The following is a 27558-nucleotide window of genomic DNA, read 5'->3' as shown; positions in this document are numbered from 1 at the left end:
TCAAGATATATTATAAAAAATAAATATATTTTTAACAAAATTTCATATTTATGAAGTAAACAAAAGAAATTGAAACTTTATACATTAATTTAAATGACATAAAATCTGCTATTAGATGTTTGGGACCATCGATGTTTCGATGTTTGCGCGGTATTTTTAAAATCATTCATTTATTTCGCGAATGTCAATGGAATAAAGAGATATAGCAACAACAGCGATACAAAATAAAAAAGATTCGTCTAAGCAAGATTTGGGGTTATATTTTAATTATAAGCTAAAATTTAGTAAATAACAAATCATTCATTCTAAAACTGATATTTTTCAAAAACATCGATAGTGCTGGCCAAGCATCGATGTTTTATAAAAATACTAAACTATTGATATATCGATAGTACCCTCGATGTATCGATAGTACCATCGATGTTTTTTCCAGCTCTAGTTTTTTTTCTGTTTTGCGAAGTGAGGTTGTTTCGCGGTCCGCGAATTATAATTTTTTAAATTATTGCTCGAAACAAATCTAAATGTGAAGTAAGAAAATTGTTCTGACAAAAAATAAACGCAAGGAAAAATAAATAAAACAAAAGTGCACATTATTGATGCTAATAAATAAATGTGGCCAACGAAAAGTGCAAGTTCTGTGTTAGAATTGTGACCTTGAAAATTGAAGTTTTGCTTCTGTATGTGTATTCTCACATTCAAAAAGTTGTCAACATTTTTTTTTTTTAATTCTTCGTAAAATTTATTCCTTTGCACAAACTTTTTATATGGTTCCAATTGCAATTTGGATGTGTTTCAAGTTTTTTTTTACAATTAGTCTGACATCATATTACCAGAAGGAGAGGGAGAGAGAAAAACAGAGCGGGAGAGAGAGAGTGTGAGGTTTGAGATAAAGTTAAATAAAAAAGAGATAACAAATACGCAAAAAAAAAATGACATATCCTTTAACACGTTTTTGTTTTAATTCAAAGCCATTTAGTTTATTATCATGTTGAGTGTGTGCGTATATATACACAAAAAAGTTGAGCAAAATCGAAGATATCATTTTATTGTTTTGATTGTTGTTGTGCATGTAAAACCAAAAACAACAGGGAGAGTGAGAGTGAGCGAGAGGCGCAAAATAAAAAACAGTGAGAGCATAATCAGCAACCTATCGATACTTGCGATAACGATAACAAATTTAAAAAATAAAATTAAAAATTTTAACCAACATTTGACAAAAAAATGACCAAAAAACATAAACACATGAATAATAACTGAAACCCAAAGGCTTTGTTACCTCACAATTGTTATTATTTATGGTTAAACAGAATAACTACACAAAACAAAGAAGTTATACACATAATTAGAAATATATTCCAATTGCTTTTGCTACAAATTAAGGATTACTTGATATTTATATTCCATTTGGCTAAAATACGATAGATTTATGTATGTATGGATATGTATGTATATATATCTCATATTCTCCATCTATGGTATTTTTTAATTTGTTAGATAATTCCTATTGAAAAAGATAGTCGAAATCGTTCGTATTAAAAATTATTGTACACGTGGCAAGATTTTTCTGTTGACATTGATCAGCAATAAGAATACATACATATGTACATACATATGTACATATAAAAAATATACTCTATTAAATCTTTGTCTAGTGTATTCGATAACTTGTAATCCTTTGTTTATACACACACAGGGAAAGTGTGACGTAATTTTCAATATATTTAAATTTGAAATGAAACGAACGTGTGCAATTTTATTTTCGTTTCGTTTGTCCCTTTTTGGCTGCCAATCAAATTTTAGTTGCTTGCTTCTCTATAATTACCAATTGCAATTTGAGTTTTAATTTGAATTTTGCATGCAACAGGGCGCGTGTTAGACGCACACCAGCGCGCACACACACACACACACACACATGCATTCATGCATACTCATACATGACAATACACAAAACAGAAGCGTGAGAGAAAGGCAATCTGTAAACAAAAATACAAAAACCGATAACAACAACAAAAACAACTGCAGAAACAAATTTGTGTGGAATTCAAAAAATAGGAAAACCCAAAAGAGCAAATGCAAAGAAAAGTCAAAAGGAAAAACATGTGGCAAAGTAAATGCAAAGGCAAACAAAAGCATGAAGGAAAAGAAAAAAACAATAACAACAATTAGGTAATGTTTTTTGCGCCATTCTCTTTTCTCTATATATTCGCTATGAGCGCAATCGAACTTCTCTCCCTCTCAGTTTCTCTCTCTCTCTTTCGCTCTGACTCTCTTTCTTACACTTTACATGACACAGTGCTTTAAAAATCCAATAAACAGGTGTAATTTTTAAGGATCGTAAATAATGATTATTAGAAAAAATGTTTAAAATAAAATTAGTCAATTTAAAAAAAAAAAACCGTATTTAAAAAGTTAAAACTTAAACTAGTTTTCCTAATGTAAAGAAAGTAATTTTATAAACCTGCTAAAAGATTAATTAGTGAAATTAAGGTTTAACCACAACATATTTAAAATAAATCTTAGGCCAGTTTAATAAATTAAATAAATTAAATGATATCACAATATGTAAACAAGAAAAAAAAAAAATTTAAACTTTGATTTTTGAACCAATATTTTGCATAACTTTCCTGACACTGTGCAATTGTCGAATGGTGGAAATTTTGTTGAGCGGAAAATTTTTGTTTAGTATGATTTTTGTAAAGTTCTTTTCGATTATGGAACGCTTGAGCGAAGAAGGTGGTGATTAAGTAGTAGGTGGAGGAGGAAGAAGAGGAATCGAGAGACATTTGACAGTTTCGAACAAAGCAGCCAAGTGTGCTCGACTGTGTGTGTATGAGTGTGCGTGTGTAGAGAATACCAAATGAAGAGTACTCACATACATACATACTTGAAAATTGTTTAAACATTTTGTGTTCTGCTTTGTTTCTGTTTTTTTTTTTTTTGTTATTTATTTTTTTACTTTTTGCAGTGGTAGACAAAAAAAACCCGTAAATAATTTCTATCAAAAACCAACGAAAATGTAAACGGAGAAGCACAAAAACAAAACAAAAAAAAACAAAACTTATAAATGATAAAAATTTTAATAAGAAATAAAGTCAAAAAGCTAAACTAGGAATAAACAAAAACAACTCTAGCAACAGCAAGCAACAAAACGCTTAGCAACAATGTTGCACAACAATCAAGTGGCAACAACAACAACAGCAACGGCCTATGGAACAGAGCCAACAAATGCAGCAACAGCAACAAATGCCACAAATAACGTTGCAACGCACTTTGCAACAACAACAGCGGAAACAAACGAAACAGTTGTTGCCATTGTTCCTGAACTGTCAGCTGTTGTCGAAGAAGCAGCAACAACAACAGCTGATGTTCCCGTTTCACCAACACCACCACCACCACCACCACCACTAACAGCAACATCATGTTCATCACCATCATCGTCCGCAGCCGCCGCCGCTGAAAATTCAACCTCCTCATTCGCCATTCAGATGCGCGCACAGCAAAGACAGAAAATTAAGAGCTATCACGATGCCAAACAAACGGCCGTATGGCGTACCGATTCACTTGCCTCAAATCCAAATTCAACCATGATGTCGACAATATGTCCATCCGATCCAGGATCAACCAGACAGGCAGTTCCAGCCGTTGCATTAGCTTATCCCATGAAAGGCATCATCGTTTCATCATCATCGAGTCTTATGCAACGGAAATCTTCAGATAGCTCGCTAACAGCTTCCATACCTCGTCGTGTGTCATTTCCGGAAAATGAATTGGTTACCGGTTATCTAGAGCCAGCCAATCCATGGAAACAAAGTAAGTAATTACAAAACAAAATATTCACTATTAAACAGTAATTTTGGGCAAGCTATTATTGACATAATATATCAAAACATGTATGTATGTATGTATTTAAATCCTTATAGATTTCATAAACAATACAATTGATCATCGATAGATTGGAATCGAAATGAATGAATAGTGTAGCATTCATTCCCAATTTTTGTTTTTATCAATTTGATTTGCTTCCAAATGCCATTTGAACGATGTTTTCAATTCAAAAGTGACAAAGAACTCAATAGGCATATTTGTTTTCGAAATAAATCTCACTTTATATACAGTGAAACCCTTCAGTCGTATACAGCTTTCACTAAATCCTTTCCCGTATAAGGATACTGCCAGGGCCAAGCGGGAAGACGACTTTTTCTCATCATTTAAGTAACTATTTAGTGGATTTAGGAATTTAAAGTCTGTTTTCTTGTCCTAAATGTTTTCTATTAAAAATGCTTTATGTCTTATTTGAATATCGTGAAGCAAATTCAAAGTAAAAACCATAGACAGAATCGACATTATCGACATTTTCAAACTTGAGTTTAATTTCTAAATATAAAACAGAAAATCTTGAAGAATTTTTAAACGTGGATGGATATTTACCTACAAAAGAAAACATTCTAATGAAGAGAATAATGAACAGAAATTTAACTCAATAAAAACATGCGACCGGCCATTGCAACAAGTAGGACGAATAAGAGGATTAACGAGACTTGGTTTTATATACCATAAAGAATAACTTTTAAGCAGTCGCTTTTAAAACTCACAAATCAAGCGTAAGCAGGAAAAGTCAAAGCAGACTGCAATTGACCAACTTTTCAAAATGTAATAAACGGCCAGAACTAACTTTGACCGTGTCAAAGATTGTATACCCTTGCAAGTTTTTTTTGTTACTCTTTCCTTACCTAGAGCCCCCAAAGTAGAAAATGTGTTATCTAAAAAGTCTAATGTTTGCAAAAGAACGGCGCACAATCTTAGCGTAACAAATAACGAAGTTATCGATCAAAGTCACTGTTTACCACGGATTGTTCCTATGGGAACTATATGATGCAGTCACTCGATCTTGATCAAATCAGTCATTAATAGCTATATTAAACTGGAGGAGGAATTTGCGTTGATCCGGACGGACGGACGGACATGGCTATTTGAACACGTCTCGTCTCTCGTCAAAAGGCAAAAAAAATGTCAAATATTTTGTGCAACATGTCCTGTGGCTGTCCGCTCTAGTTATTGAAAGATAACATTCCAATCTCGATTGAAAAAACACGAATAGCGCATACAATTTTTTTCCTGCCTAATGATGCAGTTTTCAAAAATAATAGTTGTCTATATCTATACTGACTCGAAACAATTGGGAAGCCTTTTATTATAATATGTGTAGTGAATAAGAGCCACTTGGTAAACAAAAGCTTCAAAAATGTTGTCAAATTCAGATAAATTTTAGTAAATTAACGATACAATTTTAAAATTATCAATGTTTTTCGCGAGGGACTTTAAACAAAAGTTACCAAAAGTAACGTTTTTTCAATTCAAATTGAATATATTACAAATCAAAATTTTGGTGTAATGAAGTTCAGTTTACACTCAAGTGTTTTTTGAGACACAGTTTTCGATCGATATGAAGACCATTTGTTTTTTTTTTTTTTTTGTATTTTATTAACAACACCGGATATTCTCAGTATAGAGAATTTTCGTATTCAGTAAACGCATTATCTGTCTCTCGTTCACTTCTCCTTTGCTCTGTGTGTGTGTTGGTTGTGTGTGTCTGTGCAAACACGGAAGACAAATTCAGCAGACAGAGCCGACGGATGAGAGGACAACATCGTTAACACTTGTCGCTTTTTTGCACTTCCTGTGATTTATTTCAATTAAACCGATTAATTTGATTGCAAAATTGAAAATTGCAATGCAATAATAATGCCGCCCATGTGCGAAAGGGACTAATTGAAAGATGCGAGCAGAGTAAGAAAGCAAGAATAGGCAAGAAATGTAAAATAAGAAACACATAAGAAAACTAAACCAAAAATAAAAGGCAAATATTTACATAGAGTGGGATTGGGTGGAATGGGAGGATGTGTATGGCTGGTGGCGGGGGCAGCGGCTACTTCTGCCAAGTCGATGAAGTGCGCAAAATATTTATTTTGCCACTGAATGAAAAAAGAGAAATTTAAAAATGTTAAACAGAACCGCAATAATGCTTAGATTTTGATTTGTTATTGTTGCTAAGCAAGCGAAATCCAATGTAAAATTACATTCTAGAATCTAGACAAAAGAATGAGACATAAAGAGAGTGCGAGAGTAAGAAAACAATGCGTAGAATCAATCATCAGAAAAAATGGCACCATCAAAGTATTTTTTAAGCCCTTACATGCACATTAAAACCAGATTACAATTGATAAAGTCCAAGCTACGCCTTAAAGTTTAAACCAACAAACCATGTGAAAACTTAACCAAGTGTATCAGTACAAAGATTTTGGAGTTAGCATCTTTTAGTCGATATTTTTTTAAAATTTTATTAAAATTAAAAATAATAATAAATAACCTTTGGTTAAAATTTTTGGTCAAAAGGACTGAATTGATCTTAGGATAACTGTATTCTAGACTGTTTAATTAAGTTTAATAGTTATTTGGTTTAAATTGTAGTTAATTCAATAGTAAACAAACTTAGTAATCATCAAATATGGCAAAGAGAATGGTTTATTTGAAGAAAGAGTTAAAGTAGTTTTCTCTACTTTCACAACTCACAATGTCTTAAATGAAGATTACAAAACAATAAGAATAACGCAATTTAAATTTTTGTAGGATATTTTAAAAGTAATAAGACAAATACTTAATTTTGCTTTCGTTTTGTTAGTGCTGATACTTCAAACTTTTGGCTTTATTCAATACTTACAATACTTTCAATATTCAGAGTACATTGAGTTTTGGTTTAAATCGGACTTTCGTTTTAGTCAAGGTCAAAATATAAATTTCTACCCGATTTTTATAATAATTCTTATATTCAAAACAGTTTTTAAACCGATGATTAAAAATTTATAAAAATTCCCTATGTTTAGAACCCACACAAATTGTATTTAGATTAATTTTTATACCCTTGCAAAAAGGATATACTAATTTTGGTCAGCTCGACTAGGCGAATGGGCATATCCCTCCTACTAACCATGTCAAATGCTGACAAAATCAAATGGTTTGCATATATATACATATGTATGTACATACTTTTAACTATTTTGTCAATTTTATTCTCGATACAAAAAAGTTCTTTGATGAAATTGGAAAATTGTTCAAAAATTATACGTTTATATTAAGATAAAAGTAGCTGTGTAGCTGCGTAATTTTCTCAGCTGATAAATAAAATAAAAAAACAGCAGAGAAAATTATAAAAATTCCAGTGCTTCCTCACTAAATTGAACATTGAGACATTCTTTTAGCAATTGCGTTGCAATCACCTGTTCTTTGAGTGATAATTACGGCTACGGCGTTATTAGTTCCATATATCAACATTTGCATTGACAACGACACAGAATTTTGAAAACTATGGCAAATAATCTCTTATTGAATAATTGGTTTTCACCATGCAAGCAGAAAAACAATTTGCAAAACCAGACAAAGGTGAATATGAATGAATTAAAGTAAATAAAAGGGAGTAGTATGAAGGAATTTTGTTATTTTGAAGTCGTTATTTTCTTGTGACTTCTTTAATTTCGTTTCGTATACATTTCGCCTTTTTGGATTCTTTTTTTTACAATAATATTTTGTACCACCTATGAATGTGCTGATTTTTATTTGCTGTTCGTGTATTTTTTCGCGTCAGCGATAACAACAAATCACTGATAAGATACTGCTCAGTTCAGTTTGGTATATATGTACTTACGATGTACATATACATTTATGTGTATAGTATATATTAATTTTGTTTTTTTTTTCAAGTTTGCTTTGCTTTCGCTCACTCAACACAAGTTTCATTCGCCGGCTTTTGCTCTTCGGCTATAAGTTTGTACAAACGATTACGTTTGTCTCCATATTTACGTAGGTATGTGCATATACATATGTATGTAGACAGTAGCGGATTCTATGGTGGGTGGAATAAAGGGAATGTTCAATAGATATATGTACATACATATGTATGTATTAAAATATTTTCAAAGATTCGTAATACTCTTATAAAGTCAAGTAATAATGGAAGTTCTTAAAGGAAAATTCGGATATTTCAGTCGGTTATTTCAAAAGTTTCATACTTATGCACCCGGAAGGTTGGAAAAAAAGCAATTGTAATATATTCTGAAAGCATATTGAATAAATATTCGCCGAGATATTGGCCGACAAGACATCGAATGTGTAAACAACCAACTTTATAAAAGCGGTGATTGTTTTATTTTAGCTTTTTAGATTGACCAAGTTATATACATATGTACATACATATATCATATTGTTTAAAAGAAAAGTCAAAATTTTCATCAAAATAAAAGATCATTTATGAATAGACTAGACTTTAGAAAATATATAGTCTAAGCCGTCTTTTAGGTATTCTTATTTTAGATGATGTTTGAGTTACTTTTCAAAAGTTAACCTCGAAATTTCTCAGAATTTTACACAAATAAGTATAAGTAGAAACTTATAGAGATTCTAAACAATTAATGCAATATGTTCTTTAGAAAATGTGAATTCCGTTAAAAGAAAGATAAGATTAACTATGGTTAGAACCTTTCAACTACCCTTGCATAACCTGATACGCTCCTGTGTGTTTGTGTATGTAAATTTTGTTTCTGTGATATATTTATTTGTTTGCTTGAAGTCTGTTCTTGCCTTTGTTTATACTTTGTTTTCTATATACTTATGCATATGTATTTAAATATACATATGTATACATACCTACATATATTATATAAATATATAATATATATTTATTTTTTTACCATTTGTGTAGGTGTGATGTCATTGTTGTTGTCACTCAAAAAACAAACAAAAGGCCTTTGAGAAGAGTATAAAGAGGCATTTGAGAGAGAGAGGGAGATAGATAGCTAGAGCAGTAAAACCAACATTTTCGTTGCGACAAATTTGTTTATTCAATTCAACAATGTTGGTATTTAAAATTCAATTAACAGCATAGAAATACAATTAATACGTAAATTTACGCAAATCAGATTGAAATCTATTCCATTGATGGGTTCTAATTTCCAGCTGTGAAACTATAAAAACACAAAACCAACATAATATTGTTTAGATGACACACATATATGTACATTGGGGTGAACTATATACATACATGCTATATATCCTCTTTTGATTTTCCACATCTAAACTGCTTGATCCTAAAAAAAAATTAGTGAAATTTTGTCCTTGGGATTAATGTTTGTATTTTATATAAATAAATCACGTGAATCTCACTTTACATATTTGAGAATTTATTTATTTTATTTATAAGAAGGTCCTCCAAACCGTTATACAACTTTAATAGACAAAAATTTCACGCAGCAAAATCTACAAAAATGAATAATGAAATTCAAAGGGTTTGAACTAATTTGTTTATTTTTTTAAACCTAACGAATAAAATTTGTTTCTTCGCCCTTTTGGCAACTTTTAAATATTGAAAAAGCATTTCGCACAATTGAATAGGTAGTTTTCATTTAAATTTTAAATACAATTTTCAGTTTGTTTGCAGAAAACAGAAAAAATTAATGACAGGATGGAAATTATTTATTTGTAACTAATATTTATTTTGCAAAAAATAGTAATTACTCTTATTTCATTGACTAAAGGCAACGATTTAAGTCCGAATAATTTGGCTCAGAATCGAGAGCGAAAAGTGGTTTCAAATCAGATTCGAAAACAGGTACAAAACTTTAAAAAAACAAAGAAGTTTTTTTTTTTTAATATTGAATTTTATTTATAAACATTTTCGTAAGCCAATTTACCTTTTGATTGATTAAATTTTTAAAGGGGCTTTCAAAATCAACGAAATTGCTTTAAACCAATTTAAACCAGTTTTTCCCATCTTTTATATCTCTAGACTTTCCCTTACAAAACTCAGTGCAAAAAATATCACGAGCACAATTAATGTTTTTGTTGTTGTTGTCATTTTGTATTTTGTTTTCTTTTTAAATGTAATTAATTTATGCAATTCTAGCAAGGCTAAGCAAAAAAAAAAAAAAAAAAAAAAAATCCAAAAGACAAAGTTAAGTAAATATGAGTAAGCTCAATTCAACAATGTTTGCACTTGGCTTGAAAATGTCAGTCAGTTGTTGCGGAAACAGTTTTTTATAATGTATCGCATGTTCAATCGATGTGTATTTGTTTTCACTAATCGCTTGAATTTTTAATATAAAATTTGTCTACTTTCTGAACATTTAAGTAGCAGTTAATCTTATGAATATATCGTTTCTTGAATCTCCTACAATGTTAATGATGAACGAGCAGTGTGGGATAATGACAACTCATTTGTCACCTTTCAGTTAATAAGCATTATACAATAAATGACGTTTTTAATTTTCTAATTTCATTTAGTTATCAATGCAAACAATCTAAAGGAAAGAAAATTATAAAACAACATAAATTTATTTATTAATATAATTATTCTGATATCTAAATTTGCTAAATTGTAAGCAAAATTGTATTGAGTAGGCCATAGCAATTATTATATAATAATAGACAGAACAAACATTTAATCAAAGTGATTTATATTCTTATTCTTAAAATAAATGAATTGTAAAATAGAGCGACTTTCTTTTTAAACAATATAAAGAGTCCCTTCTTAGTTTTAAACGTAATTAAAAACTTTGATTATTCTTCGTTATTCTTTCGTGCATAATTTCCAAGTAATCAAAATTTTATTAACAACTGATTTTTGTTTCAAACATAACCATAGTTTTTGTTCCAAAATATTGTATTCTTTTTTAAATTTTGGAATGTGTATTTCAAAACATTATAAAAATAATAGTCCTTCCAAACACTCAATTTTGGCAAATCCATTTTATCGAGATTAATTAAAAATATTTTTTCAATATTCGCTTGAACCTGTTTCCTGTCCCTCCTTCTCTGTTTTCCCTTGATCGTGCAACTTGTATGTCAAAATTCAAATTAAAAATTAAATTAAAAAAGGGAATTTTATTGTATTTTTGCACTTTGCTTTTCAGTTCACTTATAATAAACAGCTGACATTCCTAAAAGGGCAATCTCTTTTAAAATTTAAGTTTTTTTTTAGCTTTTTGAAAAGTGTTTTCCCCTTTAAATGTTTTTGCGATAATCGTTTTTAAAAACTAATTTTTAAAAGTATTTAAGAAGAATATAAATTTGTTTTTTAACTATTGTATATGCCCTTTAATTAAAGATAACTCTTAACCGCAACTTCATTTAGTAGATTTATATATACATATATTATCGAAGATTCTAAAATGGAAACATCTAATGCATTTTAACGGGTTTTTCTTAATTGGTTCTTTTCACTAAATAAATTAACAGGTTAATTCCAATATTTTCGATTGTGTTTCACATACATATGTGTATATTATCTACCTATACACATACATAAGTACATGTATCCTATCGATCTCACTTTTGTCTTAACACTTTTGCGGTTGTTGCCAACTCAAAATAAACAAAAAAAATATATATCAAAAAGAGAGGGAGAGTAAAAATAAAAGCCATGGCGAGAACAAGTTTCCGACATTGTAAATGTTTAGCAGTAAATTAACAACAATTTAATTGAACAATTTTTTTTGTTGTTGTTGCTGTTTTTTCTCTTATTTCTTTCTTTCTGTCTGTCTATGTTGCCTTTTGTGTTTGCGTGAGTCGATGACGACGATGACGATGACGACGACGTCAGCAGCGGGCGGCAAAAAGTCACAAAAATCAATAGAATAATAAAAAATTGAAAAGGCATTTAATAGATGTCAGACGGCACGCGATTTCATATACATACATAGTTTCGCATTTCCATCTTATTCTTTTATTTGTATAGATCGATAATCATGACCATAGATACGACAAAATATATGTGCCTACATATATATAGACTATACAAAATGTATCTAAGATATCATTTTGCTAATTTATCGCATCGCGAAAAATACATTTACACATTTCTTAGTATGAAATGTTAACCTCAAAAGTAGAAATACGTTTCATTAAAAATAGACATTTTGAATTGTTATTATCAGCATTCAACTTGTCAGGCAATTCTTCATTTTCCTAATGCCAGCCAGGTAAATAAATAGACAACGATGACAAAATTCTTTAATTTTGGGTAAATACATACATATGTACATATGTATTTATTTACATAGAAATTCTCAGGTGGATCAAAGTTGTTTTCGTCAAATAAATAAACTATAAAAATAGAAATTACCATTGCCAGAAAAGAAAGAACAATTTAGGCATAGAAACAAACTATGAATTCAAAGAATTAAAAAATATTTGTTTTTATTTATTTGTTTTGAATCGAAGTTGTTCTAGCGCAAGTCTCCGCCACCTATTGAACAACATTTTCCTTTGAATGAAAACAGAGAAGAGAAAAACTATTTGAATGCTTCTACAGTTTGTAGACCTTTTCTTATACAATGCACAAATATTAACTACAAAATGTTTAAAGCAAAAGATTAGAGAATAATTTGGATATTGATATAGTTTTATAGACGTGATTTTTTGGAAATGGAAAATGAATTTGGGAGGAGCTTATGCAGTTATGTTTTATTTTCTTCAAAATGACTCAGATTATTGATCAAAAATAATTTGTTGGTTTAAAATTAAAACTTCAACTAATACTTTGAAAAACTATCTGTAAGATGATTTAGTTCCACATAGCTCTGGATGGAGCCGGAAATACATCTTTGGAGAACTGTATTAAACAGCCATTACCTTTTTTAAGTTTAACTAATTATTTAGGGGTTATTTGTTCATTAACCCGAAAAATACGAACGGCTTTGACGGAAAATGGGTTCCCATTTGCCTTTGGCTATATCAAATAAAACATGGATATGTTCCCCAGGAAAGATGTAATTATTTGTGTTATCGAAATTGACTCTTTGTCACTTGTTTATGACGCTTTTTGTTAAATGTTTACTTTGGCAGAATCTGAGCAACTGAAACTGTTTACTAAATCATAATTTTCTTCGAATTTAAATGCATAATTGTTTTCAGCCCAGCTGATCAAAGTAAACATTATCACCCTTTGCTTATGAAATCAAATACAGTGAAAACTTTCCTTGCGAACGCCTCCAATAACAGAACACTTGTCATAGACGAGTTTTTTCAGTCCAACGGTTTTTTCTTTAAAAAAATGAAAACATTTCCACAAAATTTCTGTAAAAAGAGGCCAACTCGAAGCTTTTTGTTGCTCCCAAAGGTGTTTACCTCTAATTGAAGAAAACTTAAAATAATAGTTGACAGTTTTAACTAATAGAGTAAGTTAATCTCTTCTTAACTTAAACAGACATATAAACAAAATATCTCATTCTTCTTTTAAGTTTCTAAATTGTTTGTTAATTTTTATTGGTCTCTTTTGAGTTCTATAGAGCAATAGACAAAGATCTTCGAAATATGTTGGCAAGATCTTTCGAATGATTAGGCATATAGACTCAAGGCTCAAAGTATAGAGATGTTCGCTCCTCGTTCGCTCTCCCCCTCCGCGAGAAAAGAGATTTAAGGAATTTAATGTAAATACATACATTAAGATTCATAAGAAATCCCAGCTCTTAATCGCAATTGCTCATGAATGAAATAATTTAACCCATTCAAGCATAATCCATAGCAGTTTGTGGTTAAGTTTCGTTTTTTCTGTTTATTGTTTAAACAAATAAAATTGTGATGTTTTTTTTGTTTTGTTTTTGGATTTCCATACGTAGTTTATTTACATTCAAAAGTTGTTTACGATACTCAAATTGTTTAATTCTTAATTTTTGTTGTTGTATTCATTGCTGTTTTTTCTCTCTTTTTAATTCGCTCCTAATCTTTCAACGTATTTCTCTATTTCCGTATGTTTTTGCCGTATAAGCAGAAATTTAAAAACAAATGGGGAAGAGAAAAACACAAAAGATCCAGATAAAATAAAATTTATTACGACTTATTTCCCCCTTTTTTTTGCCGGCTTGCTATCTACCGCACAAAATACTTGAGACTGTCAAATGCTAAATAATTTTTATCAGCTCAATTTATTTATATAATTAAGCAAACAAATTGGAAGAACAAAAAGAGAAAAAAAAAGCGGTTAGGAAAAATTGTCTCAAAACCGGGTCGTCGCAATGTCTGCCATGGCAGAAAGAGAAAAATTCATAATAATTCACACAAAATGATTCATATGGAACCAGATGTTGATTCTCATCCTCGCCACAACTATAAAATGAAAAGAAAAGATCTTTGACAAAACAAAAAGCAAAACCCAAACCAAACCAAAAACGAAAACTTTTTTTGACTGTTTGCCAAACGAGAATAAGGCTTGACAATTTCTATTTCTCTTCTTTTGTGTGTGGCAGATTTTAAAATGGATCGTTTAATTGCCACTTTTCCCCCCTCGCAAATAAAAAACCATGGTAATGCAATGATAGATTAATTTGTTTACGTTTTTCATAAGAACTATGGGTAGAATTTGGTTAGAACTATTTCTATATGCAGGTACAATATAAAGATATATGTATACGTAGTATATATACATATGTATACAGTTATGTTGCTGCACTTGGCATTTGGCACATTTTCGAATTAAATTGAATTGAATTGAATGCAATTCAATTTGATATGCCTTGAAAAAAAGCACAAGTATGTATGAATGTAGACATATGCTTAGCTATATAATTTTATTCTTAGAATAATAGAATTTTTTTATAGAGTATATCTTTAAGATAGAAATATTTTTATTGTAATCGGGAGGGCCGGACCTGTTAGACGGTTGTTTCTACAGAAACTTTATGCAATTCCTATAAGTCATTAAAATCATACTCGTGTAAACTGTTTAATTGGTCTCAAGTTTCTATTAGCCGAACTGGTTTGAAATGAAACTGAAAAACTTATTGGGTGTCGGGAGTAATTTCATACTTTGGCGACCTTTTTGTTGTTTGTATTCTCAGGAAGACTTCTCGATGTGATTTTACTAGATATTCTTGAAATAAAAGACAGTCAGTTAGGACCTTTGAGACATCTTTTTCCAGTTAGTCAATTAATTAACTCTTATTTTTAGCTTCTATATTCTTTTAGATATACATATATAAATTGGGGTTAAGTAAAGATATTTTACATCATTTTACAGTTTATCACAAACTAAGGCTTGATAAGAGTATAGTTTCTAATAAATAATTGGCCTTTTGATGCAGAATCTATTATCCGACCACTATTTTAAAGTATGATTTGTTACATTATTACAAACAATTTACTAAAATATCATTATTATTTTCATTGAAATATAGCCTTATAAATTTCTCAGTCTTTTGAAGGTTTAGTAGAATCGCAGAGAAGTTCCTGGATATCTCCAGATTTTGTAGACAATGTGCACTAACACGAAATCGCCCTGATATCAAAAATAAAATGTAAAGTTACAGGAAAAATCAGTGGACAGAGATGAAGATTGTCAGCTGACTGATTTTTATAAACTGGAATTGGGAAAAAAATTTAATATTTTATAGGAAATAGTCAGTGGAAAAGTAAAAGCTGGAGTTGGGTCTCTGGCCCAAATGGTCATCCTCGGTTAAGCCATGGATATTTGGATTTAGATGCTATCGAAAAAAAGAGATTAGATTAGGACACCACCTAAAACAGAGCCGATCTGAACATCTGGATCTCATATAAGGAAACAGTAAACTATTGGAAAAGTATTCCCTTTTGTGTTATGAATTGAAATATTGTTAGATGTCTCCTTTTTTTCCCATATAAATTTAAATTACTCACTCTAGAAGTAAGAAGAGAATACTAAGCAGTATATGAATCAGACTTTGTCAAATAAACGTTTAAACTATTCCCTTCCCATGTATATTTTATTTTATTTTCATATAATTTCATTCAATTAAATTGTCCAAAGTCTTCAATTCATTAAAGAAACGCAAAACCTTTTATTGCAGGTTTTTAGCGACCATTTCTAAGATTTGATTGCCTATATTATAATACTAGCAATTACAACGATTGTTTGTATATACAATTATATTTTTATATAGAAATTTCATTTTGATTTTCTGGACTTTTGCCTAAAATAAATATCACCTACCATAAATATGATAATTTTATATTATAATTTCGGTTTCTTTTTTTCATATTCAATATCTAGCAAAAATTAAAGAGAAAAGAAATAGAAAATTGTTATCTAAATATAGATGAGAAAATGAGTTTGCAAATTACAAGTTCACGATTTGTCATCTCCGGCCAGTCAAAAGAATTGCCGCACAACAATTTGTCTATGTCTTCTCACTAAGTACTGTGTCTGAGAGATGATGCCGACAATCATCATAATGATGATGATGATGGTGATGTGATGATAATAATGATGATGACGTTGATTTCGCGGAGGTCTCTAGATATGATGCTTGATAATGTCAGCGAGGAGCCAAGGGAGCGGGGGAGCGGTTGTGTCGCACGAGCCACTTTACCATATTTGAGCATAGTTTATAGTAGACATCTCTATATACTATATATTTGTAGACTGAACAAATGTTTAGTGGGCTTGCCTTTTGATATGGGCGACATTTCATTGCTTGCTGGGGGAGAAGAAGGTTTATTGACTCAACAATTTCATGTTTCGCTTTTTTTTTTTTTTGTACCATTTTTGTTGATTGAAATTGGCGATCGATAAATATTTGATACGGATATAATTAGACATATGTATAATGTGTATATCAAGACAGAAATATAAGTAATTAAATTGATAATAGAAGTACAGCAGAAACAATCAATTTGTCTTAGGAATTGAAACAGCTTTAAGATTTCTATATATAGACTGTGAATTGAGTAAAATAGTCTTATAGAAATTTAAAGTCACTACTTAAACAAAACAAGAAACCTAAATGTAGACTCATTTCGAATTGTTGTTTTCTAGTTGACCAAAAACTTATAATAGTTCCTGTATAGTTTGAATATTGTTTCCATTTTTCAGTGACTCTTTCAGATAATTTTAATTTTATATTAAATGTTTAAGCTATGAGCAATAGTTTAAACGAATTAAATGCAATCTTACCTAGGAATGAGATGCAAAATACGATGCGCTATTTCATATTTCTAAACGTAATCGAATTTCATTTTATGTTTATTTGCAGTCTGCCAAGCGAAAAGTATAAAAGAGATTGAGGATCAATATGTAAAGTCCTGCCGAAAGCATCATACGGAGCCCTTGAAGAACGTAATGGAGAACCTAAAGTTTCTGGATTTGCACCAAACGCGACAAAATCTGTTATCGCTTAAAGGAGTTCAGCTCACGCCCAATGACTGTGAGGCCATCGAGGAGTTGTTTAAGACGGTAAGAAAAAAAAATGCACTTGCATTATAATTGATTGTCTAATCCTAAACTTGTATGTTTCTTTACAGTTGCAATACAAGGCCATTGATCTCTCTGAATGCCCCTTGGATGAGAGCTGCCTGAGTGCGCTATGCCAGATAATTGAATACTATGAGGCTGCCAATGAGTTGGATATATCGTATAATAGAGAAGCCATGACTAAACGCAGTTGGGACTCATGCGCCTATATGGTGGAACGTAGCCAACAGTTGCAATTGCTCAATGCCGAAGGCAATCCCATCACAATGCAAGGGGCCGAACACCTTGGCAGAGCTTTGCGTTCATCATATTTGCATACCCTCAAGCTGGAGCATTGTGGTCTTAGAGGGACGCCATTGGTAAAATTATGCACTGGATTGTATCACAACAAAATGCTCAAAGAACTGTGGATGGGTTACAACGATTTGGATTGTGTGGATGCCCAGCATATAGCCGATACATTGAGATTTAATCATAGCATTGAGCTAATTGATATAAGCAATAATAATATCAGAGATGAGGGGGCCCAATATCTGGTGCAGGCTTTAATATTGCAATCAGCAGAACTGGAACGTCGATTGGGTGCTTTGAAGCGAGCCCGAGCCATTGAGGTGGATGATGGATGTGGTTCACCGACAAAAGAGCCTGAGACAGAGTCTCCTTTAAATGCCGCCACACTGAGTCCAATTCCATCAGTACCAGAACAAGATAGTCCTCCAAAAGCTGAGATAATCAAAGAGGCCATCACCGAAATTGTTGTTGTTACACCTCCGAATTGTCCCAAGACGGAGGAGGAGACATTGTTGTTGCCTACGACTACTAATACAATTCCCACTCCAACGCATTCTCCCGGGGGTGTCCTCATTGATTTAGATACCGATTCCAATGATCCCGATGATGATAATACCGAGGATACCGTACGCACTGTTAAAAATTCCACACAAAATTCCAGCGGTGGTCAATCCATGCTGGACAAACTGCTCTCAATGAATAGCGACAGCAGTGGCAGTGATGAGGCCCATTCAAACATATCCACCGATACTCTGGCTGCTTGCTGCTCCGAGGATATTAGCGAGATTAGCAATGAAATTTTCCCATCTGAAGTGAAGGATCTCTCAATAGCAACAACAACAAGCACAACATCAACATCCATAACAACAACAACAGGAACATCAACAGAAAGTGGGGCAATAGTAAACTCCAATTCCAGTTCAGAATCAACTGCACCACCACCAGAGGAAACTGAACCGACGATAGTTGTGGCAGATGTGATGGCTTCCCAAGCCGAAGAAAGCCCAAACTTGGAGACGCTGTCTCCAAATCAACAAAAGCAACAGCAAAGTTCCCAAATCGAACGCAACTTATGTGGTAATAATAACTAAACTTAATGTAGTTAGTAAGACCGAACTATAAAATCTATTTCAAATTAGATTTCAAATACTTTTTCAAGTAGGATTAATTTAACTATTTCACAATTTCACAGATATTACTCCTTCAACAGAGGCTAAACCCGTTGAACCCAATGAAACCTGTGTACAGAATAACAACCACAACAACAGCAGCAACAACAACAACGCCAATAACAATTACAATAATAATACAATTCAAATAGATGCAGCTGGTATTCCAGCGCCTGAAGCCAGTCCCAGTGGATGCTCCAACTCATCACCCATTTACGAGGTGACAGCAGAGGAGAGCGATTGCATCAATGGTGGGGCCAGTAATGGAGTAGTTCCAGCTGCATCATCGCGTCCCTTAGATGTAAATAAGAATGCCAATGTGGCTGGGGATGATTTCGAAGACACACACAGTACGGATTCGGCTTTCGAAAGTGCTTCCGAAGGTGATATAAGCAGGCATTTGCCCGATGAATTTAGTCGTCTATCGGTATTGCTGGAGAGCACCAGACTCGATGACAATATGGCCAAGGAGATGACCATTGAGACAGCTACCATAGCATCAGAGTCCACAGAGTGCTTACTGGTGGCCCAGGAGGCAGCAGTAACACCGTCCTCCACACCTACTCCCAAGGAGGACGCAACATTCCTGGCCCCCAAAGTGACCATAGCGGAGGAATGTCTGATAAAAGAGAAGGATGAGAGCAGTCCTAGTCCACGTCCGAGTCCAACGCTCACACCGCCGCCACCATCCACATCGCCGGGAGGTGCAGGCATCGGCCTCAGACGCACTGAATCCAGTTGTGCCTACCTAAATCAGTCCACACGCAATCGTTCCCAGAGCTCAGACAGCCTGTCCAGTGATACTTCACTTGATGGCATTGCCAACAGTGCCATTGCCGAGAAATTGACCAAAAACGATACGCTCTCCCGCCGCCAACTGGCCGATGCCAATCTTGAGGCAGCACAACGTTCGCCTAGTGGCCTGAAGGCTCTCACCCTATGGAACAATAACCTAACCAAAAATTGTGCCGCCAACATAGCCGAATTGCTGGAGACGACCACTTCGTTGGAGCTGCTAAACATAGGCAAAAATTGTCTATCCAATGAGTTTGTCTCGATTATTAAGGATAGTCTGACCAAAAATCAAACGCTTACCACTTTGGGTCTTCAAAGTGCCCATCTCAGTGCCAAGGGCATTGAGATATTATCCTCCATTCTGACATTCGGTGGCAATAGCAAGCTCCAGCGGATCGATATCAGGGACAATAAACTGGAGGTGGAGAGTCTGAACATTATAGCCGAGGTGCTCAAATCGAATAAGACGTTAACTCAAATCGACATCAATGATGAGCCCAAACGTCTAACGGTAAGTTATACTTATAATCAATGCCAGTATAATATTTAATTTCAAATCTAAACACAAATCTTAGACATTTTCAGGTTCTATAGTTGAGTTTATCTAAAAGTCAATCTTCAATGGATAAAGTTTTCAAGAAATTGCTTAATTTTAATGTTTGCGAGGTCAATTAATCTGCTTGTCCGTTTCGTAATTTCGATATTTTGAAAGCCATAAAATCTTAAATACTTTAAATACATTTTAAAATAGTGGTTTGCAGCAAACTTAAAACAGTAAGGAACGAAATTCTCTAATGTTTAAAAGAACCTGTTTTAAATTGGTCAAAACTTTTCAAAGCTCATAAAAAACCTTGTTCATTTATTAGGACTATGATTGTTTAAGAAAAATGCAATATTCAGTTGAATTTGAAACAAGATGCAATAATAGTTAAATCGTTGGAAAGAAAAAGTATACAGCTAAAACATCAATAACAAAAAACCAAAGACGGATAGGATTTTGTTAAAGTTTACAAGAATTATTACAGTAAGCAGTGCCGGATTGAGTCAGGACCGTGTAGCAATTCAATATATGTAGTTTTCGGGGTCGTATTGAAAATTAGAAGAGCACGAAAGTAACAACAATAAAACTTAATGAAGTCAAGGTTCAGTGGAGCCACTCAAGGTGCGAGGACCGTAAAAATTTCGAATCCTGCTATATACATACATAGCTAATCCGACACTGTACAAATATGATCCATATGTATTGGCAAAACGTTTTTTTAACATAGAGAGCTCTAAATTATAAAAAACAATTGAATTACAGAAAATATTATATAAAAGTAATAGAAAAATTCTAGAAATTTTGAAGCCTTTTCATGGGCATTTGTCCCTGCTGTAAATCCAGGGCTGATTATAATCTAATTATGCATGATATGGCGAAAACTTTGCCATTATCAATTGAGATTGACATTTATTTGAGCTTTCGGCCCTGCAATCTAGCCGAATTGAAAACGTATAGTTAGTTGTGTTATGTGTTCTTAAATTGTTAATCGTTTATTTAGTTAGTATAATTGAATTGTTAATTGTTTTTTTAGTTAGTATATATTTATTTGAATATTATTTTGATTTTTGAAAACTTTTCATTTACCTAATTTGAAATCATTTTCATTTCCATTCTCGTGTTGTTACTGTTGTTGTTGCCTCCTGTTGTCTCTCTATCTCTCTATCATCTTTGTTCTCTAAAGTTACCGATAGTGCCGATAGTAAATGTAATACCGCCAACACCATTGCCCCAGGAGAGCGTAAGTAGAAATCCTCCTCCTCCATAAACTCAGTTCATCGTAATTTAGACTTTACCATAATTCTCAATAATTCGCTACGCTCCTAACTGTCTCTCTCTCTCTTCCCCTATTGCTCGCTCGCCGCCTATGCCTTTGCCTATGCTTTGGCTTCGGCTTTGGCTTTGGCTTTGCCTAACAAATGCTAAACTAAAACCTGACAAAGCACTTCGCTGCCTTGAGCTATTGAAAAAGTTACAGAATCACCAGCTAACCTTTAATTGAGCACTAAAAAAAAAAAAAGAAAATGTTTATCAGTTTCCAATTTATAAAGCAATTGTGTTTTCCTTCTGTTCTTTTTGACATCTTTGCAGATTGGTAGCGATGCCCATTTGGATTACACACGAGTACTCGGCACTGTGCGCTCACTGTGCTCGCGTAATGAGAAAATGCAAGCCCAGGAGCTGGCGGAGAAGACGACGGCGAACGTGGGCAGCTTGAGGAACAATCGTTGTCGCGGTGGTTACTACTTGGGATCGCGGAAGATATCGCTGACCTGCCACAGCCGGCCGCTGGTTGATGCGAGAACGGGAACAGTGACCGCAACTGCAGCAGTAACCACCGCCAATCAACTGGAGGTGAAGCGTAAAGCGACGGCACAAACAGCGACAAGTTCACGCCTCCGCTCACCGGGTCCCAGTCCGCCCACGATATCGCCGTCATCCTCGCCCAATCGCAGCCGATTTCATGTGTCGCGTGTAACAGAAGTGGGTGTTCCTGGTAGTACTCTAGCGCAGTTGCCGCCGGCCAGCAGTTGCATGTCCATACCCACCATTAGTTCACCAGGAGCCGTTGGAGGAGCAGACAGTGCTGGTGCCTTACCGACATCAAGTTCTCTGCCAGCCATGGCATCTGTTTCCTCATCCACACAGACCATCAAGCGACTCTCAGTGTCACCGCGTTCGCGTTTCCATGTCTCTCGCATCTATGAGGATCCCAAGGTACCAGTGGGCAGTCGACAACTGCCTCCCATAACGCCACATACACCTCCCCTGGATTTGCCACCCACACCAATGCTGAAGTCAGCTCGCAAAGCAATTCAAGCGTCTCAGAACGAAATAGAGGCATCTAAACCTCTGACCAGTACCACCACCGCCACCAATACAACCACCAGCAGTGTGGTGATTATAGAGCCACCTCTTGATGACGCACAACCGATTAATAGTACAAATGCCCCGGAGGAGTCAGAATCTGCTGCAAGTGTTGCTAAGCTATCACCGACTACGACCAACTCATCCAGTTCGAGTTCCACCTCACCCGTTACCAGCAGCGACATAACCGACTCTTCATCCACATCATCGTTCACCTCATCATCTTCGCCCTCCTTCACCGCCTCCAAGCCATGTCCTTTGGCAGTATTTGGTGACAATGACATAACCCTGACCAAAGAATCAGCTGCTGTGGTGGCTCTCTCCATTAATCCCGAACCAGCCGCAGCCCAACCACCACCCCCCTCCACCAGCATCAGCAACGCCCGAGCAGCAGCAGCCGGCCCGTGCAAGGAAAACCTCATGGATAGCAAATCCTTCAGCAGTGGACAAATTGCTAACCCTATTCAATACGGGCACAATATTTCAGCGCAGCTCCTCGCCAGAGTCAAAGGTCAATAGTCAGGCCCAAACAGCAGCAGCAGCGCAACCACCTCCACCATTAACAGCCACAAATAACGCACAGAGTATGTTTCTATTTTAAGTCGACATCCAAAGCCTTGGCTAACAGACAACTTTAAAGGACTCAAAACTGAATTCTCATTTAGAAATAATACTTTTGAATATTTTACTCATTAGGAAATCATCTAATTAGAACAAAATGTCAATAAGTTTTTCAAAGGACAAAGGTTTTTTTAAGTTCAAGACTCATTAGAGGGTCTTATTTTAGATCTGAAAAGTCCTACAATCTGTAAATAACATGCTTATAGCCATTTTCTAGGAGGGCCTACAAAATATCATCATACGAGTATCCGGTAGTAGTTGAAGAAAGAAATAGATACAACAATAATTGCCGTTTTTAATTAACAATAAAGTTTAAATAAATTTTTTTGTTTCGATTTAAGAGTATAGTCGTTAAAATTCAGTTTATCTAGCTTAATGAAAACCGGCTTAAAGAATCAGTTTTCGAATTTCCATACATTATTTGGGAACTGGAATAGATCTCACAATAGTTTTATATAATAATTTTCGATACCAAATCGGAGTGAAACGACAATTTCGCTCTACGAAAACTTTTAATATAGAATTTTTTACAATAGACTGACAATATTTCCTATAAATAATAAAAAAAAAAACTATTTCTAAAACCTTTATAATTATTTTGTTGACAGATACAACCAATAACACAATGTCTGGAAACTGTGGAGTTGATAATCAAGGACAAAACCAAAATTCTTCATTATCTGCGACACGTAAAACCACACCACCCTCCATATGGAGTTGCAATACGAATTCAGCATTAAATCAAGGAGAAACGGGATCCAATACGGCAAGCACCTCATTCCTGGAGTCAGCCTCACGGCATGTTCGGGATTTTGGGAAACAAGTCTTTCGCCAGAATCTGTCGTTCAATAATAGTTGCGATTTAGCTGCTGCCGCAAACTCAAACACTGATGGCAATACATTGTCATCGGTGGCACCAGGCGGCACAACTTCATCGTCATCATTATCGTCGACAAGCGCTGAGATGCCAACATCGCCGGCGTTGTCACAGGAATGTAACACAGTGCATATGCCATCTAGTCTAAAGCGAGAGCTCAAAGAGAATATTTCCCCAGAGCATACAATTAATGAGGAGACATTGCATACCCTGCAGAAATTCTCACGTATGGAGGATGTGACGGTGGTAGCAAATACAGCAGTAGCGGCAGCAGCAGCAGCAGAGGATGCCGCTGAATTGGGCGACATTGAGATTGTCATGCATAGCGAAGTGGTCGATTGTCTGCCAGTGGTCGAACAACAGCAACCACAACAGCTTCAACAACAACAGCAGCAGCAACCACAACAACAACAACCAGAGGATTTGGCAGCGCCACAAACTACTGTTTAAGATGTATTTGCAGTTGCTAGTTGCCAGGACATAAGGACCACAAATGTGAAGTGTGCAATTGACAATGTTGTGCTCGAGCTAACCTAACAATCGAAAGTTTAAAAACATTTGATATATTCAAAATTAATCTATTTTTTGATTAACTCATTAATTTATATGTAGTTTATTTTTTCAACACATTCGATCATTTTTGATTTAAATTCTTTTACAATCGTATCAAAATTGCATGTTCGGAACTTAAAGTCTTCAAATTCGATGGATAAATTCTGAAAACTCGAAATATTTGCCAAAGAAATGCATCTTTTTAGATGGCTCCGCAAACATTTCAATTTTTCGAAATAAAAATCATTTGATTTAACTATCAAAGCAAACACTGATAATTGTCATAAACTTAATGCAAAATACGAACAATTATAGAAATTATTTACAATTTGATAAAATTTTCGATTTGAGAATTAATCAAAATTATCAAACATTTCATTGGTTACCCAAAATTTTGAAAATCAATAAACTCTTGTTAAACATATATTCAAATCGAAGCATTGGAATATCGAACTATAAAACGGCCATAAATATTTGTTTGTAAAACTTTTCGATGTCCTTGTCGATGGTTGATTAGCTCAGCAGCAGGATACAACAAATAATACGCAACCCACCCAGCATTCCCATGTCTCTCCTTTATTTTATACACTACCCAAAACCCGCCTTGAAAAAAAAAAAAAAAACCAAAACAAACAACAAATGGGAAAACCAAACACAAAAATAACAACAAAGAAGAAAGGAAACGAATGGGTTTCAACCCCGCCCCTCCGGCCCACAGCAACAAAAACAAATACCAACAAAAACAAAAAACAAGTACACAACATTTTTTTATTAACGTTTTTGTTTTATTTTTATTATTATTAATATATTTTTTCTTTTTGGTTAAATTCATTTTAAGTTTTATATATATATATACTTATGATAAACGAAAACAAGCAAACAAAAAAAAAAAAAAAATATGAATATATATTTTAATGGTAAATACGGCATATGAAATGCTAAAATTAAATTAAAAACAAAATCCAACTGGAAAACTTCTATATTGTATAAAAACAAAACAAAAAACAAATTATAAAAAAAAAAAAACACTTAAACACACACACGCAAATGGTAAATAAAAAAATTAAACAGAAAGGGCAATTTGTCGTTGTTCTCCATCGTTTGGCAATTTGAAAAGTTGTAAAACAAAACAGAAAACAATGAAAAAACAAAAACGAAAATGTAAAATTGAAAATTTGCAAAAACAAAGAAAACAAAGAAATGTTGTACTTAAATTCTTTTTGAAATGATCAGCCAAGATACTTTATGTTGAAATATGGAATACTTAAGTTAATCAAAGAATATTGAAATATCGAGTGCTTAATTCTAATTCTAGGCAACTTTCAAATTCAGGTCATATATATATTGTATTCTTGATCATGATTGTGAAGTATAATGCCAATATCTAGAATAATGAGATTGGAAATGTTACATTTTAATTGTTTGTGCATATTTTAAAAAGAAAACATTTTTTCCTTTACATAATTTTTGGATTATTTAAAATTATTTCAAATTTTCAATCTTCAATTACTTAACATAATTTCTAATTCACTTTTATTTCCATCTATAAAGAAATTGGCATTAGCTTCAGAGTATGAAAATACAGATATATATATGTAAAGATAAAGAGAGAGATACGAAAAATATTGATTGATAGTCGGTATTTATTGTATAATTAACCCACCAGTCAAAACAAAAGTTAATTTTTTTTACATTTCACAAAAAACAAAAACAAACAAACAGCCCAAAATATATCCAATTGATCTCATTATGTGATATTTGTCGTAGTGCCCAAAACGTTCACTATACGTACATACAAAGATACATTGAAATGTATCTGCCTCTATAACCAAAAGCTAAGTTGAGTGCATACCTTAATGGATGCACAAGACCCGCCCGAACACCCCGCCTCCCACAAAACCCCCAACCCTCATGCATATCTGTTATACTAACCTAGTTACAACTTTTCAAATTGCTCGATTTATGGAAACATCTGATAATTTGCCACTTACAAACTAATATATATACATATATTTAATTTTCATGGAATATCAAATTCGTTTCTATGGAATTCCTGTAAATATCGCGTGTGTGTACTCTATTTTATGATATAAGTTAAGTGGGGATCCTATAATCCTCGCTACAGCAACAGCATATAAACAATTTTACAACTAAATCTAAACTTTGAGTTTTTATTTCTTTGTTATGTGGATTTTATTTTGTTTTTTGTTCTCCACCTTATTATAATATATATATATAAACTAATTGTAACTATGTATATCGATGTAAGTAGTTAAAAAACAAAAGTACAGAAGAATAAGTTGTTTATCTTTTCTTTTTTTTTTTCTTTGTTTTGTTTCGTTTCCGTTTAAAACTTTTTCCAAAATATTATGCAATGCTGAAAACTGTAAACACTTACTCTAATATTTCATCGTACTTAATTTACAAAATAAAAACCAAAATAAATGTCGGGTTTTCAAATATATATACATATATATATATATCGGTGTAAATTTGTGTGTATATATTTTAATTTTTTTCTTCTTATTTTATTTTATTCGTTTTTTTTCTTTTGTGTGTTTCTTGGTACTTCACTTTGATCCACTAAAAATTCGCCTTATAGCTAGAGATCTACACTATTCAGCAATTATTTTTGTGAAAATTTGTGTTTTTCAAAATTATATTAAATACATACTAAAAAAAATATTATTATTGTGAAAAATTTTCAAAATGTATGAATGTATGAAAATTATAAATTAATAAGAAAAGAAACAACACAAACAAAAAATTAAAAGAGAAAAAAAAAAACAACAAGAAACAAAAAATTACTAAACAATTTACTGAATAAATATTTGAAAGTTGTAATGAAATAATTAAATTTGGTTTTGATTTTGAATTGGTTAAATATTGGGATAAAAGGATATGTTTATGTCGATTGGGATCTTATCTAATCTTATCTTAAATTGCGGTATTATAGAGCTCTTTTGTTTAAATTTTGTATAAAGTAGACTAAAGGGTAGATATTTCGCTTTAAAACAATATTTGATTCGTTTTCTGACCAATTTCTAATGGAAATGGAAATTCAAATATAAAAAGT

The 27558-nt window shown here is 33.0% G+C and overlaps 1 protein-coding gene across 1 annotated transcript; it reads left to right on the top strand.

The window, feature by feature from the left end:
• The first annotated feature begins 439 nt into the window (after positions 1-439).
• LOC137573101 (serine-rich adhesin for platelets) lies at positions 440-25679 on the top strand. The gene is given in 9 exon segments (XM_068284965.1): positions 440-528; positions 2966-3810; positions 17052-17251; positions 17320-18637; positions 18753-20035; positions 21249-21305; positions 21656-22825; positions 22827-23016; positions 23662-25679. Coding segments are annotated over 8 exon segments (5586 nt in total). The 5' UTR covers positions 440-528; positions 2966-3161; the 3' UTR covers positions 24381-25679.
• The last annotated feature ends 1879 nt before the right edge of the window (positions 25680-27558 follow it).

Source organism: Drosophila tropicalis, unplaced genomic scaffold (assembly GCF_018151085.1).
Source record: "Drosophila tropicalis isolate 14030-0801.00 unplaced genomic scaffold, ASM1815108v1 contig_393, whole genome shotgun sequence".
Classification (NCBI taxonomy): Eukaryota; Metazoa; Arthropoda; class Insecta; order Diptera; family Drosophilidae; genus Drosophila; species Drosophila tropicalis.
This window is presented reverse-complemented; position numbering and strand designations above follow the sequence as displayed.